Source organism: Grampus griseus (assembly GCF_964374135.1).
Source record: "Grampus griseus genome assembly, chromosome: 5".
NCBI lineage: Eukaryota > Metazoa > Chordata > Mammalia > Artiodactyla > Delphinidae > Grampus > Grampus griseus.
Window position 1 is genome coordinate 96,207,517 of NC_138998.1, and position 19,656 is coordinate 96,227,172.

Here is a 19,656-nt window from a genome sequence, read left to right on the forward strand (position 1 = left end):
TATAAAATCATTTTTTATGTTAAAGCATATCTAATGTAAAATTATCCAATAAATTATCAAACTATGCTCATTAAAGAAAATGAAAGAAATAATTCAAATACCTATGAAACTCAGATTCAGCTTACTTACAAAAGGCAAAGATAATATAGCTTTGTGTAACAATACTTTAGTGCGGTCTAGATTATAAAATTGTATGAGATTAAGTTATTGGTGCTCTCCTGATATTGAAGTATAAACTACTATAACATAGAAAGTAACAAAGATAATGTTTACAGTAAATGCTTGAACCAGAATATAAATGACATCCAAAAAAAAAAGCTGGACTCTTTAAAAAGCAGTATAGGGCTTCCCCGGTGGCGCAGTGGTTGAGAGTCCGCCTGCCAAAGCAGGGGACACGGGTTGGGGACACGGGTTCATGCCCCGGTCCGGGAAGATCTCACATGCCGTGGAGTGGCTGGGCCCGTGAGCCATGGCCACTGAGCCTGCGTGTCTGGAGCCTGTGCTCTGCAACGGGAGAGGCCACAACAGTGAGAGGCCCGCGTACCGCAAAAAAAAAAAAAAAAAAAAAAAAAAGCAGTACATCTATGCTTTTTTAGCAGAAACAAAATCTACAAGAGTTTGACTAGATTTTAACCTGATTTACTGACCTCAAAAACCAACCCAATTTATTCTAACTTTTCACTAAACTCTATTTTCAAAATGGATATATCTGCCTGTGGACTAGAGAAGATAATTTGAATGTTTAAAGAATTATTTGCGATAAAACTTGGGAGTTAAAATTAGACTAATTCAATGGTCCTGTAACAAGAGAAAACAGAAAGATGATTCACAAATAGATTATAATTTTAAAAGAAGCAACCTCCTTTAAAATTATAATAGAAGGTCTGTAACTGGCATTGGCCAACTCTTATCCGTAAGTTGAAAGTAAACTATTGTTAAAAATGCTACTTCTAATTCACTGAAAATATTGAAAAGACCTGCTAAAAAAGTCAACTCCATTATTCTGAAGCTTAACTTACATTCAAAGTATGATTAGAATTTCTTTTTAAATGTTCATAGGGATTGCTATAATTGATATTCAAACTCAAATTGCAGAAAAATCATGAGTATAAAAACTGTAAAGCCATACAGTATAATGTTCTTTTGTTTATCCTAATTGAAGATCCAGTAGATTTCTAAACTTTAAACCTATGGAATCTAATGATGAGTATCCCGTTTTATTGGGGTCAGAGAAGAGATGGATTATATTTTAACATGTCCACCATGGCCTAATTTCTTTCAAGGAAAAGCAAAGGTAGAACCCTAGAACTATAGTTTGTTCACACCAATTTATATAATGTTAACTTAAATACATACATCTTATTAAGAAAAACCTAGCAATATTATAAAACTACATAGTGTACATGAAATAACAAAAAATTTGAACCACAAACTGTGCCTTTTCTCAGATGCTGTAATTTTCCCTACTGTTAGAGCACAAGACAGAAGTAAATGATCTCCAAAGCTAATACCCTCCTAACTCTGAGACTACATATTTTCTTTGTTTCACCTTCCTCTGTCTCAGAATAAAAACTGCAGATTTTATGAAGTTGTTGGGTTTGAATGTACTTGATTTTCATATGAGGAATGGGAGATATAAAGAAGAAGGCAAGGAAAAAAATTAAAATGATCGAGCAAAAAACCAAAAGGAAAACATATCAGCATCACACACTCCTAAAAGCAGAATGAGAAAAGTTTAGCACTTGAAACAGCTGCATGAAATTTTAGCCAAGACAACATGAGGCTTATAGACAGCATGAAGCATGCTAAAGGAAAAGGATGGTCCAGTAAAGCTGCTCTACTCATTGGCTTACCGCTCGGTACATGTTCTGTCTGGCCAAGGAAGATTGAAAGACATTCTATAGCAAATTGAGGCAGAGGACAGAACAATATGATTATTAAAAATGCAAAAGCTTTAAAACAAAAATATAATCAGTTTTTCTAACCCGGGGGTATATTAAAAAAGAATATTTTGATCATCCCAAGTACAAAGAAAAATGAAGAAAAGTCAGTTTCAAGTGATTCTTTAACGAAGAGAAAATAGTCTTTTCAATTTAGAATTATCACTAGTTCATTTTAAAATAAATTTTAAGTGTTCATGCTACAAAATGTACCAATAATAGTACCCTAGGGCTTCCCTGGTGGCGCAGTGGTTGTGAGTCCGCCTGCCGATGCAGGGGACACGGGTTCGTGCCCCGGTCGGGGAAGATTCCACATCCCGTGGAGCGGCTGGGCCCGTGAGCCATAGCCGCTGAGCCTGCGCGTCTGGAGCCTGTGCTCCGCAGCGGGAGAGGCCACAACAGTGAGAGGCCCACGTACCGAAAAAAAAAAAAAAAATAGTACCCTAATTTAGAATGCACTAACTAAAAGTAATTTTAAAATTAAGGCTTTTGAAAGCAGACATAATTTTAATGAGCAAAAAAAAACCTTTCAGCCTTGATAACAACACTTTAACATTAGTCCATTGTAGACAAGGTACAATTTTTTTGGATTAGTGAAAATAATCTATATCTTCTTTGCTATTTACTAAATGGGAAAAAAAATCTCTGTATGCATATGTCCTTTATTTAATAAAGTGAAAATTAGTAAATGCCTTATATTCAGTTCTTAAAATCAAATACTTCAACTCTCCTAGGGTGCTGCAAGTAAGACATGAGAGTGAAATTAAATACTATAACACATTTCCAAGATCAGGCTTGCTTAGAAAAAATTTCACGCTGGGATTATTAGGTTAGCTTTGAACCCTAAGAACAAGAAAGATCAATGAGACCAACATGTGGAGGAAAAAAAACATACTGTGCCCTCACAGTTCCAGTAAGAAACAATATAACAGACATTCTTAAACTTATCATTTGTTAGCTGGATACTTCATTTGTAATTGGGAAAATAGGGGTCACACATGCTGTGAACAAAATTCTATGAAGATCTGAATTCTTAAACTTTACAAAAACGGGTTTCTGCTTGATTTAGTATGACCAAATTTTCTAGGTTTTAAATTCCTGAAGCGGAGAAAGAGATTCCTGCTATGAGATTACTGCACTTAGCAGATGATTCCCAACCATTTGACATGTGGGAAGCAGCTGCTATATGAAGTATCATATACATAATACCATTGGAATAATTTTTTTCTAATGAATGGCGTGAAGGGGCAGAATTATTACTTGCCTCCTATTCTGAGCAGTGGGAGAGGACAGACTAATCTTTACAGTAAAATTTTATAGCAATAAAGAACATCTCTGTGATGACAACGAAAACTGGAATCATCTAATAAAAAAATGTAATATACGATCCTTTTCTAGAGCACATTCTATTCAACTAACATTTACTGTTAAGATACTTTTCTATAGTTTTAATTACTCATCACAAATTCATACTGTATAAGCAACTCACCGGTCCACAGGAGTTGATGTATTCTCAATAAAACTGATAACTTTTTCCCTGACATTAACGGATTTTGTCTTCAAAGCAACAGTCATTTTATTTACTAGTGATTTCATTCCTCTATCATTTGAGCCATTAGAAGATTCACCCTGAAAAAAAGAAAAACAAACAACAACTTACTGATGGATTAACTGCTCTCCAAATGATTAGCAAGATACGCTACTGCTAAAGGTTATCTAGATGCTATGTCCTGAACTGGGTGCACCCCCCGACCATAAATTCGTGTTACAAGTTCTAATCCCCAGGGTACCTCAGAAAGTGACTGAATACGGAGATAGGGCCTTTAGAGAGTAAACTAAGGTTAAATGAGGTGGGCCCTAGCCAATATGACTGATACTCTTACAGGAAGAAGGGGATACATCAGGGATTCACATGCACAGAAAAAAGGCCATGTACCAACATCACAGGAAGGTGGTACTCTGAAAGCCAAAGACAGAGGCCTTAGGAGAAATTAAACCTGCTAGCCCTTTGATCCCAGACCTGTAGCCTCTGGAACTATGAGAAAATACATTAAGCCACCTAGTTGGTTGTATTTTGTTATGGCAGCCCCAGCAGACTGATATACTGGGTGAAACCATTTTAGGAATGGAAGGTAGAAATGAAAAATGAGGATATATATTACACACATAAATGTGTGGAGGCTGAAATTACCTTATTTATTCAATAAGAAATAAAGTTATTGACCTTTTCTTAACTCAGATTACTCTATAAAGATAAGCAAAATTATAATCAGAATATCATTCATATAGCTAAATTTTTAAACATTTATTCCTTGTAAATTTTTGCTGTTTAAAACATTATTACTTAGGCCTTTAATTTCTCAAGAAAAGTCACTCTTATGTACCTAGTGTAATAGATGTGAGTATAATTCTTGAGTTGTATATAATTGCTCCTTTATACCCTACAGGGGAAGCTGGTAGTAGATGTCAAAAGTTTTAAAATGTGCCTATCTTCTGCTTATTAATTCTTCTTCAGAATTTATGGGGAGGAAATAATCAGAAAATGCCCTAGGATTTAGGAACTATTTGGTGGAAAACTATACTGATACTAAAAAAAAAAAAAAGCATTTAAAAATACTAGAAAATGCTCATATATATGTTCAATGAGAAAGCAGAAAATAAAACTGTATGTACACTCTGATCACTACTCTGATCACTACTTTTAAAATAAAATACTAAAAAAAATATGCATTATAAAAGATTTAAAGAAAATATTTCAAACTATGAATAGCTGTTATCCATGGTTGGGTTATAAATAATTTTGATTTCTTTACATTTTTCATATTTATATATGATGCTACAATGAACATATATTATTCTTATTTTTAAGAGAAGTCATTAACTAAATAACACAAAAATCATGTTCCCATTGCCATATCTAAATTCAAAACCAAATTAAACTGACTGTGGAAATTCTTTGGTACTTCTGAATGTAACACATTTTTAAGACAGTTATCTTTAGCCTCAATCATTGTTTTTCAAATCTGAAGATAAAAAGTTCAATACAAGGACCATCCAAAGCTGTGGACAGGAATATAAATTAGAATAATGTTTTTTGGAGGGAAATTTGACAATAATGCAGAATTCTAAGGATTTTGACATGTAATCTTCTGATCATGTTATTTCACTTCTAGGATGAAATAATCATGTCATAGGCAAATATATTACTACAAAACTTAATTGTAGTAGTGTATATAATAGTAAAAGACTAGAAACAATGTAAATATTCAACAATAAGGGGACTAACTGAACACATTATAATACATCTATACTATTTAGATATTTAAAATGAAAACAGCAAATACTTATTAAATAAATGGTGAGCTCCTAGATACCTAGATCAAGCTGAAAACCTAATTCTCAGAGAAGACTTATGCGCTGATAATTTGGCAATAATTTGCTTTGACTTACATGGCTGAAGATAAGCCTCAATTAATCATCTAATGAGTTACAATTTTATAATAACTACTATAAGATATATAAGTGACAGGTACTACACTTTACATTCACTTGCACATTTAATCCTCATGTCATTATTGTGAAGAAAGCTGTGTTATTATCATCATCCCTATTTGCACAGATGGAGAAACCAGAGTGGAAAAGATCTTGCTAGAGATCATGAAGAAAGTAAACTGTGAAGACAAAACCTGAATACCCAGGTGAGTCAGACTGGTAAGCCCAAGCTTGTAACCATCACCCTGTACTGGAGTTTTCCCTCTATTTCTTTAAAGAATGACCTTTAGGTAGATGAAGACCATTACTTGTTAAGAAAATGATTTAATGACACCTAGTTCAAATGACATGAAATACTGAAAACACACAAGACTTATTGCCCAAATATTTCCAAAGTAGAACAGAATGGATTTACCCACTATTGCAAAACCCTGCAGTAATGTACACCTCAATACCTAAAACTCAAATAAAATGGCATTGGCAACTGGTTCCTGTCTTCCTCTGCCTGGCCCATTCTCAAATATGGGTGGACTGAAGTTTTAATCATGTAGGTATGTGGTGGGGAGGAGAGCTACAGAGACAGTATGCTGGAGATGCAAACATGAGCCTCAGTATTCTCCAGACCCAAACTAATTGGGAGATTCCTAGAACCAGCTCACTTTAGAGTCCTAGCTAGTCACGGGACTCAGAATTATCTCCACTGACATTTAAGCTGGAGTAGAAAATTGTCACTAGGTGATACCAAGCTGCAGCTGGAGAGGGAGAAATCTGAATTCAGCAGGTAGACCACCAGAACTCCTGGCTAGTTTAGCTGTTTAGGCCTGCTCCCACCATTTCATTAACCTCACAATAATATGATTGCTCACTGCATGTGTTTGAATTATTTTTACTCCATTTCTGTTATGGTAGCTGTTTAGTTGTTAATCACCTGGACATTTATCCAACTCTGGTGACATTCTACATATACACTTACATCAAGAGAAGAATTGACACTGCTCCTTGAGCCTGAGGTACTAGCAATCCAATGGCCATATCCATTTTCTGGTCCATCCACATTAATGTCTGCTAGGTGCTGCTGCAGTGCTTAAAGATAAATAGGAAGAAGAAAAAAAAATCCTGACGTATCAAACCCTTTGGAAAGATTCAATACCAGAGAAGTACAATAAACATGTCATAGCTGAATGAAAAGGATCCAAGGGCATAATCACAGGTATTTCTTTCAGCACCTCTGTAAAGTACTAAAAGACCCCAGGCTACAGAAAGCCTTCCTTTTCCTCTTCTTTCTAAAGCCCTCTCTCTATACACATATAACTTTTCTTAATTGACCCTAAGGGTAACAGTAACTATATATATAGGCTTGATGTTTTCCTCTTTGGAAGGTAATCCTTAAAGTATTAATAAATAATCTTAGCAATGGTTTTATGCCATAAAAGATTAATAGAAAACCTACGGTGGCTTTTGTTTACCATAAGGAGACATCAGTTAATCCTTCCCATAATAAAGAAGCAGTCTTAGGCATTAACTGCTATGGAAAGAGAGATTATTCTTGGAAAAGAAATAATTCATAGTTTAGAAAAAAGTTCCTAAAACCTAGGATATCTGTGCTATAAAAGAATACTTTTCAGACTCTCAAAAGTGTCTTGTATCACGACGTTTTGTATCATGTTGTCAGAACTTCCAATAAATAACACTGGGCCTTAGGCCAATACTTGCTTAACACTAGTACTTATTTAAATAAGACCTTTTGTTAAATCACTTTGGGTATGAGCTTCAAGGGTAGTTAGTTATCAGGCCATGATATACAGGAGAAATAATTCTTGCTAATATCAACAAAGACCAAGAAGAAATAGACCCTAACCTAACAAAATGTCTAAGTCATAACATAAGAAAATCATATTAAGCCAGAACTTAATCCTTATAAGACTCTTATGATTCAAACTCAGGATTCTATTGCCTCCAACAAATATTAATTTGATTTTATCATTAATTTTCCTAGTAATTATAGTTCAATATTTTTATATCTCTTTCCCTAATGAAAGGCGCCTTATCTTTTAATTGAAATATATTTGACATATAACACTGTGTAAGTTTAAGGTATACAAAATGTTGATTTGATACATTTATATACTGTAATATGACTTCCACTGTAGCAACAGCTGCACCTCTATCATGTCACACAATTACCATTTCTTTTTTGTGGTGGGAATAATTAAGATCTAGTCTCTGCAAGTTTGGTGATTATAATACAATATTGTCTATATTCACTATACTGTGCATTAGTATACTGTGCCTTAGTACTCCAGGACTTATTTATCTACTAGTTGTAAATCTGTACCCTTAAATAACATAATTTGTAAAAAAAAAAAAAAAGAAAAAGAAAAGAAAAAAAGATAGTCTTTTTTTTTTTTTTTTTTGCGGTACGCGGGCCTCTCACTGTTGTGGCCTCTCCCGTTGCGGAGTACAGGCTCCGGACGCGCAGGCTCAGCGGCCATGGCTCACGGGCCCAGCCGCTCTGCGGCATGTGGGATCCTCCCGGACCGGGGGCACGAACCCGCGTCCCCTGCATTGGCAGGCGGACTCTCAACCACTGCACCACCAGGGAAGCCCAAGATAGTCTTTTTTTAACCTTACTACCCTGACCTACTCCTTCATATATTCTCAAATATTTGCTGGTAGAGATTCTGTCATTTTACTATCCTGAATTACCAGATATTATCTGCAGACTTGAAATTATCAACTTATTTGTTTTATTCTATTCAGTCAACATTTTTTCAGCAGCTAATACTCTCGTGTAGTTCAAAACTAAAATGAAAACAGAACAAACAAAAAAGCAAATAGCGCAAAGAGTATACAGTGAAAATTATTCCTCCTACTCTTGTTTCCCAGTCCTATCTATCCTTCCTTCTCCACAGAAACAAATCATGTGGGGCAGTTTTTCACCCCTCTTTACAAAAACATTTTCTACAAATACAAGCTAATTAATACACATCCACTTCAACAGTCTTCCACTATATATTCACTCATTGCAATTGTCTATTGTGTTTGTCTTTATCTGTATGTCCTGCTGGCCTTGCCTTTTCTGAAAATAGTGAATGACTGAAGAGAAAGTGTACCCATTAACTAATTTGGTCATTCTAAATCAGCTCCAGTGATAGTATAATTTCCTCTGAAAAGTAGGGACAAAGGGATTAATAAATTAAAACCTTACCCATAAATCCTCCACTGGCAATGCTCACATATTCTTTGTTTTTCTGAAATAGAAAATAAAATTTAAAATTATTCCCAAATGCAATTTAATTAAAACTTCTGGGGGCTTCCCTGGCGGCTCAGTGGTTAAGAATCCACCTGCCAATGCAGGGGGCATGGGTTCCATGCCCTGGTCCATGCCACAGAGCAACGAAGTTCGTGTGCCACAACTACTGAGTCTGCGCTCTAGAGCCCGTGCTCTGCAACAAGAGAAGCCACCACAATGAGAAGCCCGCGAACCGCAACGAAGAGTAGCCCCCACTCACTGCAACTAGAGAAAACCTGCGTGCAGCAACCAAGACCCAACGCAGTCAAAAATAAAATAATTAAATAAATTTTAAAAAAATTCTATAAAACTTCTGATAGTTCTATAAGCATTGACAAATGTAATATAAGGTTATATACTAAATTTCTGAATTTCTTCTTTGACATTTTGGACTTTGGCACAGAGAAGTACATACATTTATCGTGTGTACTATAAGGTCTGGTGCTTGAGTGGGAAGAAGTGGACAACTTCATGGCTACTAATGAGACTATGATTTTACTTGTATTATAGTCCCAATAGTGCGATACAGAGTCAAACCAAAATCAGTTACGCTGTATTTTCGGATGTTACTAGAATGGTTTTTAAAAGCTTGCCAAAATATTTTGGGTCTTTTATAAAAAGGAAATACAAAAGCAAATACTACAGCTAATTATGAAGAAATGACAGAACGTTAACATTTTACAAACTACTAAAAATTAATGAATCTAAGCAATGATAAACAAACAAAGACACAAAAAGCAAAGAGATCTGGGCAGTATTTACCTCCTGAGGAAGTACACAATACCCAAGACTTCCTAACCCTCCCACCCCCAAAAGTAATCTAACAAGTCCCTAGGTCTAATTACCAGTTTACAGGAAATACCAGGGATAGAACCTGATAAACAACACCGTGTGAATGCAATCTGCAAAATCCAGATTGTGGGAAAATATAAGACAAAGTAACCAGTTTTTCCAAACAAATATGTACAAGGAAAAAAATTAGGAAAGGGAACCTATAAATTAAAAGAGACTTAAAAGATACCAACCAGAGTGCAATGTCTTGTTTTAGATCCTGAGAAAACCAAGGGAACTTGAACACTCGTTACTTTTTTTTATAATAAAGTGTAAGAGTGATAATGTGGTTATGTCTTTACAAAGAATTTATAGAGTTCAATTCTCCCTACTTGTGGATTTGTTTGAAATTTTCCACAATAAAAACTGGGGGGGGGGAATTTCTAAAACCACATTAAGAGCTCGAATTATTAATAGAAGTCCACAATATTCCAAATTCTTGCCATCTGACACCCTTCATAATATACAGCCTATACCAGGCCATTTTTAGAATAGGTCAATTAAATTTATAAGTAAAATGAGTTTGAGAACCTATTTTTGTTATTCTGTATAAACTTCTAAAATCTTTCCCCCAGTAAAGTATAACTTTACCTTATAATCCCTCTCCCAAATACCTTGCTCCTTCTCTGATTTTGTCTTTCAAGGATTGTCCTTTAGACCAGCGGTCCCCAGTTTTTCTTGGGACCAGTTTTGTGGAAGACAATTTTTCCACGGATGGGGGGTGGGGTGGGGGATGATTTCAGAATGACTCAAGCACATTATATTCATTGTGCACTTTATTTCTATTATTATTACTTTGTACTATATAATGAAATAATGATACAACTCACCATAATGCAGAATTAGTGGGAGCCCTGAGCTTCTTTTCCTGCAACTAGATGGACCCATCTGGGGATGGTGGGACCGCCTCAGCTCCACCTCAGATCACCAGGCATTAGATTCTCATAAGGAGCACGCAACCTAGATCCCTCGCATGCGCAGTTCACAGTAGGGTTTGTGCTCTTATGAGAATGTAATGCTACTGCTGATCTGACAGGAGGTGGAGCTCAGGCGGTAATGGGAGCGATGGGGAGCGGCTGTAAATACAGATGAAGCTTCACTGGCTCGCCCACTGCTCACCTCCTGCTCTGCGGCGCAGTTCCTAACAGGCCACCGACTGGTACCCGTCCATTGCCCAGGAGTTGGGGAGCCCTGCTTTAGACTAATTTTCTCAAACCAGATTCCCAGTAAAGTGGATGTAAATTGAGTGGCTTGTGTAATAGCATTCCTATTGTCTTCCTGATTCCATAGTTCAGGGCCACACAAAATGAGGACTTTAATGTATAAACTACCAAAGAATACCTAATAAACAACCATTTTTATAAAGAAAGAGCCATCACTGAGTGAGGCTTTGTAGAAAAGGTAGAGGGGACAGGTTGCATAAAATCGCTGATACAAATTAGTCGTGCTGAAGACAACATTTAAACACAAAAAGGAAAGGTGGCTAAGTGTCATGAATACATATACATGTACATTTATTCAATTTCAAAGTGAAGATATTAAAATGAATTATATAGCAACTGTAAAAAGCTGAGGCATGAATAGGCATAGAGAAAAATGCAAAAGAATAATCCAGCAATAGACCCTGATTCATTGAGGAATTCAGTATATTAAAGAGGTAGTATTTCATATTGACAGCACAACTGGTTAGCTATTTGGGGAAAAAATTTTTTTTGATTCCTACCTCACTTCTTACACAAAAATAATTCCAGATGGGCCAAGATTTAAACATAAAAGTATAACACATAAGCATGCAAGAAAAATCTGGGGGAGAAGACCTTTGTTGGCAAGACACAAAACCAATAAAGTGTTAAAAAAAAAACAAAACAGATAAATTTGACAAGGTAGACAACAGCACAAAATTACCTAGGAGAATTTCTTAAAGGTGATAGCAGTAACTAAGGAAAACTGAAATAATCTGTCGGCATACCTGTAAAAAGTGTGCCAGGACCATGTTCATATACATGTCTTCTTCCTCTCTGCCACTGCCCATGAAACAGAGGTGCTCCCCACCAGCGATGGAGCCAGACTCAATGGACTGCTTCTGTGCTTCCAGCAGGGATTTTACTGACTGTGCAAACTCAGACGGATTCTGGAGCATCTAGACAATTAAAAATTTTTTTAATGTGGCAAGCCTGTGTTTCTTATACATTTGCAAAACAAAATATTTTCCCAGGGTGGGAAAAAAAACAATATTTATATTGCCACCATGAAAATAAAGCCTTTTTCTGTTTGTTTTGGTCATGCCACGCAGTTTGTGGGATCTTAGTTCCCCCGCCAGGGATCAAACCCAGGCCCTCAACAATGAAACTGCAGAGTCTTAACCACTGGACTACCAGGGAATTCCCCAAACAAAGGCTCTTATAAATAAAATCCCTGGGATAAAAGAAATGTGTATAAATGTACCTATAATACATCAGAAAACAAAAGTTGAAAATTCACAGAAAGATTAAATTATGCAAAGAAAATACTTTACTAGACAAAAAAAATTGTTTTTGCTGTTTGTTTTCTAAGCTTCAGTGTCTTTAGGTATCATGACAAGAAAAGTTTAACACTGAGTGGAAGGGTCCCTGACAAAAACAATACATTGAAACAAGCTATATTTTTTAGTTTCCACTTACATGGCAAACCATGAATTTCTTAGAGGACAGTCAGAAATAGTAGAAGCCATTTATTCATCAGCACTACTCTAGATACTAGAGATATGAGGATGAAAAAATTGATTTCCTACCCTCAAGAAAACAAGTATGCCAATAAATACAAAAATTTGTTCAAAAAACTGTTCATAAAAAGCACAGTGGGGCTTCCACAGTGGTGGCGCAGTGGTTGAGAGTCCGCCTGCCGATGCAGGGGACACGGGTTTGTGCCCCGGTCTGGGAAGATCCCACATGCCGCGGAGCAGCTGGGCCCGTGAGCCATGGCTGTTGAGCCTGCGCGTCCGGAGCCTGTGCTCCGCAGTGGGAGAGGCCACAACAGTGAGAGGCCCGTGTACCGCAAAAAAAAAAAAAAAAAAGCACAGTGAAAATCCAATAGAAAAATGGACAAACCATAGAAAAGCAATTTGCATTGATAAAAAAAATACAAATTAACAGCACACTTGAAAAAAGATGCACAACATCACTAGTAATAACAAGAATGACCATCATTCTTGTAAAGTAAAAAATTGGTAATGTCCAATAATGCTGATGGTATGAAACAATCATTCTCACTTACAGTTGTAAAGTATCAGTTGATTCAGCCTTTCTAAAGGGCAATACGGCAGATTCTAGTAATGTTGTATATGCCCACAACTCTCAACCCCAAAATTTTACTTGTAGGGGTCTATTTTACAGAAATATTTGCACAAGTCCACAAAATATATATACGGATGTTAACTATAGCATTGTTTTATTACAAGAAAACTGAAAACATTCTAGATGTACATCAATCAGGCAATAAATTATGGTATATCTGTACCGTGGACCACTATACAGCCATTAAAAACAATGTACTAAAATGAAAAGATCTCCAAAAAACTGTTAAGTGAAAATGCAAGTGAACTATTAAGTGAAAAATCAAGTGGAAAAAAAAAAAGTGAGTAAGAAATATATAAATACATATTAAAGGTCTGGATGATTAAACAAACTGAGAGTAATTGTCAACTCTGGAGACATCCTTTGAGTTTTTTAAGAATAATCAAGTTATTAATGATGAATAAATTTTAAAAATAAGCATAAAAGAAGGACCATTTAGGTCTTCCTTAGATGAATCAAGGAAGAGAAAGGCCCAGAGTTCACTTTTAGGATGCAAACAAGCTAGGACTGCCTTCTTCACCTATAGCACCCCAAACTCTCTGGGTTGTTTCACCTCCATTTTCCATGAGTTTCCTCTTGATACCACCTAGACCTTTCAACATGCCCTTTCAGCTTCAGTGTCAACTTTTTCAGACAAGTTGGGAAGAAGGGCAGATAGAATAGTCAGCAAAAGAAGTTATTCCTCTTTCTGTCTTCTCCATCCCTGAGGCTCTAATAACCCCAGAAGGGCTTAAATGATGTCAGTCCCAGTCCTACCAAATGCTCTAAGCATCTCTGACAATATTTAATTATCTACTTCATCTAGTCCTTCAATTCAAGTGACCCTAGGACAGCAATTTGAACAACTGAGCCCCTATACACCAGATACCACCCTTATTAAATATTACTTTATTATATGCATAAGTACTCATGATGGAAAAAAAGGCTTATAGACTAATTACCCAATCATAAGAAGAGCTAATATTCACAGAGTACTTACTAAGTGCAAGACACTATGCTGAGTGCTACATCAGGTAGCTCACAGTAAGAAGTTTAGAATTTACTGACATAACAATGGTAAGCAACAGTAAGCCATAGTTAACAGTGCTTTCATCTACCCTTTATGATGCCAAAAGGGTGTCCTAGGTGAAAAGGAAACCTGAGGCAACACTTTTATAAGGTCAGAGACTCCCTCCTTAAGCAGAAAGAAAAACATCCCCAATCTGGTACATGTGTATTTATTTATGGGCTAAAGAAAAGAAATCCATTTCTTCTCTTACTTTTTAAAAATTTTTAATCAGCATTTATACTAACCAGATCTGAATCTAAGTGGAAAGCAGTTGATAAATGCCCAGCATTATACTGTTCTGCAGGACGGCAATCCACCACAAAGAACCGGACTCCTTCCTAAAAGGGAAACATTTGACAAAATAAAACTTGCCATGAGGGTCACATTTTACACAATATAATATTAACAATTAACCAAAGAAGGGGAAACAGATAGATTAGAAATGGATCTCACATAGGAGGACCCATACAGACTCAAGAAAATAACCTCAAGATCTTAAATAGTTTTATTCATTTTAAGTAGTTAAAATACTCTGTATATACTGTTCTTGACTAGAAAGTCTTAAAATATGTAGCAGAAGAATGTTAGTTTGAGCTATAAAACTAATTATACTGGAATTTAGTAATTTAATGTTTATCATGTTAAACACTTTTAAAAACACTATGTAGTTATAAACACAGATGTAGATACAATTCCTGTTTCTGAAAATAAACACAGATGTAGATACAATTCCTGTTTCTGAAAATAAGCCCACACACTTATCAACAATGCAATTCACATAAGGATTAAATAAATGTCTTTTGGGGGTGAGAGGAGGTTCTCCAGTGCCAGTCTGAACTGAAGAAGTTCACATGGGTCTCTTTAAACTAGATTACATGCTCTGATTTGTTTTTAAGTAATAGTTCTAATAAGAAAAATATGTGAAATGCTTGTTTTAAAAAGATCTACTGTAAAAGGCCTGTCTTTCCATGTCCGTTCCTCTTCTCTCCATCTTCGAAATACATCCCATCTTCCAAACACACACGGTTAACTGTTGCACTGTTAGCAAAAAGATTTTCATGAAGACAGCAACAGACAGAAAACCATGGTATATCCTCAATTCTCCTTTGTAACATGCCTTTTGGCATTAAACCATGTAATTCAATTAGCTGTATAAGTATCCAAAATTTAACTGTTAAATGCTAAATCCACCCTTTTAAGTACTTTATATAACATTCAGTTGCTTTGCTAAAATATGAAAAAAGATTTGGCAATTTACAAAAATTGGTGTCAAAATTAATTAGTTGTTGACAAGTAAAATAACATGCAAGCTGGCAGTTTAAAAATGAGCATATGGACAGAAGATTTAACACATTAATCATTCAAAAAAAGCAAAACAACTACATTGTTATAGTAAATTAATTTTGTGAGAATCAACAAACAGGGAGGAAATGTTGATTCCTTGCATTTAAAGGGGATAGTCTTCTGATAAACAGTGGGTTTTTTTTTTACTTACCCCTTGAAGCTGATTTGCTTGAAGGACCTCTGACACGGAGATGGCCAGACAAAGTGCCTGACTCAAATCTGCATCATCATCCTTAATTCCCAACAAAGTACTACCAAAGAGATGGTGATTATCCTGTGTGAAGAGGAACTTTTGAAACATTATGCAGAAAAAATAAAATCAAACTTTTTTCCTAAAACTATTCTCAACAGACCAAGACAAAAGGTAAAATAATTACATAACATCTTTGAGTCATGTGATTTAACATATCCTCTCATATCTTACAGGCTAAAAGCTACAAAAAGTCTGCATACAAAGTCCCCATTAGATTTCACACAAAATGAAAGACTAAGAAAAAATAACACATTCTACACAGCTATTTTCTATATTATCACCTATATTTAAATAGTAAATTTTTAAATGGTTACTCACAACTTTTTATATTTTAATAAAATGAAAACAAAAACATGGCACAAATTGTGTAATATGCTGCTAAAACCTGCTCTAATTAGCAACTGCTAGTGCAGATTATTTATGTCTGAAGAATAAAAGCTATTCTCTTAAAAGACTGGAAAGAAAAGGATAAGACTTCTTTTTCATCCAGTATCATAACCACTACCCCACCACCTAACTTAGTCAACACTGTTGGGAAATGAGGTGTTCTACATAAGGCAATTATTAAAATAGCTGAAACTAGTCCCTAGAAATAAATTTCTTTTGTAATTAATTAGTTTTGAGGGAAATGTTCTTACAAGGTTTCCCTTGTCTGCCTCCTGAACACACTATATTGAACATAATTTAATCTCATCTTAATGTTTCAGTGACACGATAACTTCCAACTAGCAATTATGATGCCAGAATGCCTTAAAAAAAAACAAAAAAACAATAATGCTCTCATGAGCACCTGAGGTCACAAATTGTTTATAAATGGTACTCCTGTGCCTCCCCGTTACTAGCTTTTGCTTCTTAGAGTTTTACTTTCTAGGAGCTCACAGCACTTGGGCTTCTAATCTGGTGTCCTTTCTCTTGAAAGCACTTGTCTGATCTGAGAAAGGTTCTAGGTCTCTATGGAGCTAAGTGACCCTTTTCTGTTTAAAAGACAGCTCAGCAGCATTAAACTTGTGCAAAGCTAAACTCCAGATAAAGAAGGCATAATTATATATCCTCCATCAGATTTTTGTAATATTTATATTTTTTAACATCAAGGAAGCATTAATTTAAGAAGTACCTTATAGTCAATAGTCTCATGATCAGAAATAATAATCAGAGTAGAGGTGAAATGGTTCCTAGAATATTTGTATAGTATCTTTTTTAATGTCTGTTCCTCCGTTAGGGAGAGTATTTACAGTGAAAAAAATCACACAAAACTGTAACACATAAAAAGAAAAGAAGGACAACCTAGAGTATTTTAACTGAAGTGGATACAACATAAACATAAAACAATGCACAAAATGCGAAATACTGAAGTAGGTGATTTCTTGTCTGATACCTTCCTAAATGAAGCTGGTGTTTTACTGCAATAATACTGAGCCAGAGAGAAAAGGTCTTCTATATCTTCTAGATTCAAACTGGATGGAGTATTTTCCAAGAACTCTGAAATATGATTACAAATATAATATTAAAAAGGTTTTTTGTGAAAAATACAGTAATGAACATTATTTACATATCAAAGTTGGTTTATCTTCAACATCTGAACTATATAAATGGAATCTCAACAGTGATGCACTGAAAACTGCTTGAGAAGTGGATTTTCCCCAAAGGAACTGAAACTGTTAATACAGTTCTGCTCTTAGTGAATGATGGTATCTGGCAATCAAATCAAATTCATTAGCCTCGATTGGAATAGTGTGATTTATTCAATGAACACATAATAAATGTCAGGGTCCCTGGAAATAAAAAATGACCAAGAAATGGTTCCTGACTTAAGGAACTTTGTCTGGTTTGAGAAATGTGACTATAAATCATTATAACATAGTGAGACAAACACCGTAACACACACAGTACAAAGTGCCAGGCACTATAGAGAGCAAGTAACTAAATCTGTGTGGGAGCTAGAGTGGGGGAGGACCCAAACGAAGAACCAAGACTTCAACAACGGATACACTTGTAAGAGCTGAGTATTCAAAGGCAAATTAAGGAAGAAGGAAGGGGAGAGTGAGAGGAGGGCAGTTTATCTGAACAATGAAACCAAAGAAAGAGTATATGGAAAAGAATTGAAAGAGTGAAAAATACATAGAAGGAATGAATAAGGGTGGCAAATCAGGGGCAAGAGTCTTTAAGGTCTGTACGTGGAGAGTGTGTAAGAGTTGAATGGAACCTCAGAGCTCTTCTAGAGTATTCTAAATTTATACATGAGGAAACCGAGTTTCAGAAAACTGACTTGAAATGTTTTCTCCACATTAAATAATACTTACGGATAACTTCTTCTTTGCTGTTAGACTCCTGTGCTAAAATGACTTCTCTGTAAAAAGAGAATCAAATGAATTTGAGTTAAATATCAACAGAGCACCCTGAGAACAGAGAGGAAAAAATCTAGTCAACTTAATACTTACTTTGCATTAACAAGGATTATTAACATTAAGAAATAAATAAAAAATGGATCTGCTTGTTGTAGATATCCATCCCATATTGCCTGAGTGACTTCAATGGAACAGTAACAGGAAAAAAGACTTCCAAGCTGTAATCAGGAAATGAAATGAGAGAGATAAACCACTGGCAACGACTTGTTCTTTTAAAAGTATTCAGGCAAATGAGTAACACTATATCAAACTGTCTGTACCTGATATTTAACTTGTACCTTAACTTTACTCTATGTAATCCAAAGGCAGAACATGTGGATTCAAGGCACAATGAAGCCACTTACTAGCTGTATAACTTAGGGTATGTCACTTAACCTCTAGAGCTTCCATTTCTACTTCTGTTTTAAAAAAAAAAAAAGGAATACTACTACCCATCCTCTAACCTAGAGTATATACAGTAACTAGCACATATATACAGTAACTAGCACATATCTGCCACAGCATAATAACCCCACGAGCTCTGTGAGGGTAACTATTATAAGTACTTAACTTGCAAGGTAATTGTGAGGATCAAGCATGGTAATTTGAGTTAAGAGCACCAAATGAAACTGTAAGGACAATTTAAAGGCAAATTGTTCCCCAATCTTACTTGTACATCATTTGAAACAGATGAGACAACATTCACGTCCCTCAAAATGTTTCAGGAGCTCTATGGTTTTCTACTTCAAACAAAAGAATTGTTAATGTGTAAGTTCCTCTAGAGCCCAACTGTGTTTTAAATTGCATAAATTCAGTGATATTTTTAGATTATTCCATTTTTATTAGATACAGAAACAATTCCATCTAGAAGTTAAATTTCAAACAGTCTTAATGGCTAAAGGGAGCTAATGAGAACAAATACATTTAGTGAATATTTTGTGCCAGGTACTAAATTACTGCCACATATCTTTTATTATATATCTCTTATTCTAAATATTCTCACAACAGTCCTTCAAAATAGACATTTTCCTCCCCACATTATAGGTAAGAAAACAGACGTCTATTAAATAACCTTCCTAACATCACAGAGCTAGTAAATGGTGATGTTTGGGCTAGAAAAAGCCTGACACTCCACAGCTGATGTAACTGCTATTACAGCTGACCTCAAAGCTTTTAAAGTACATAATGCTTCGAATGCTTTCTGTAACTGTTTAAAAATTACTATTACTAATACAGAAGATGCAAATACAAACAGAATAGCAAGATATGGTCTTCATTAAATTCAGTTAGCTAAACTAAAGCTACCATTGCATCATTCACAGTTATGAGTTCTCAAAGTTTAGGAATTCATTTTGTTTCATCTCATGATTTAAAAAAGACTCCATCCCATAGACATGATACTAGTAGCAAGAATGAACTACTTGGGGCATTGACAAAGTGAAACTGGTAGTTTCAGTACTCAGTTACAATCTGCTAGCAGCACTGAGTACTACTTCAGAGTTCTGGTCACAGAAATGGCATTTACCAGGCATAATGTGACAAGAGAGATCCCTATTAACATACCAGAATGCTTAAAAGAAAGTTTCTTACTTCAACACAAATAAGTAGATTTAATAGCAACATATGAATCTCAGAGAAACTACAATTTTATTATTTTTTACTCAAAGTGAGAAGACTGCAGCCGAGAAGGAATGAAAGAATAGGCTGCTGCAGTGTGAGATTTAGTATGCCAGAGCTGAA

The 19,656-nt window shown here is 35.4% G+C and overlaps 1 protein-coding gene across 1 annotated transcript in view; it reads right to left on the minus strand.

Moving 5' to 3' along the window:
- Positions 1 to 19,656, minus strand: part of TBC1D23 (TBC1 domain family member 23) — a 64,463-nt gene that overhangs the window by 8,972 nt on the left and 35,835 nt on the right. The window contains exons 6-15 of the mRNA XM_082655501.1: positions 17,971 to 18,095; positions 17,833 to 17,879; positions 16,908 to 17,011; positions 15,431 to 15,553; positions 14,181 to 14,273; positions 11,525 to 11,695; positions 8,641 to 8,683; positions 6,406 to 6,515; positions 3,430 to 3,569; positions 1,854 to 1,898 (exon numbers count right to left, since the gene is read on the minus strand). Of these exons, the coding sequence (XP_082511627.1) occupies positions 1,854 to 1,898; positions 3,430 to 3,569; positions 6,406 to 6,515; positions 8,641 to 8,683; positions 11,525 to 11,695; positions 14,181 to 14,273; positions 15,431 to 15,553; positions 16,908 to 17,011; positions 17,833 to 17,879; positions 17,971 to 18,095 (1,001 nt within the window). The remainder of the gene's footprint in view (positions 1 to 1,853; positions 1,899 to 3,429; positions 3,570 to 6,405; positions 6,516 to 8,640; positions 8,684 to 11,524; positions 11,696 to 14,180; positions 14,274 to 15,430; positions 15,554 to 16,907; positions 17,012 to 17,832; positions 17,880 to 17,970; positions 18,096 to 19,656) is intronic.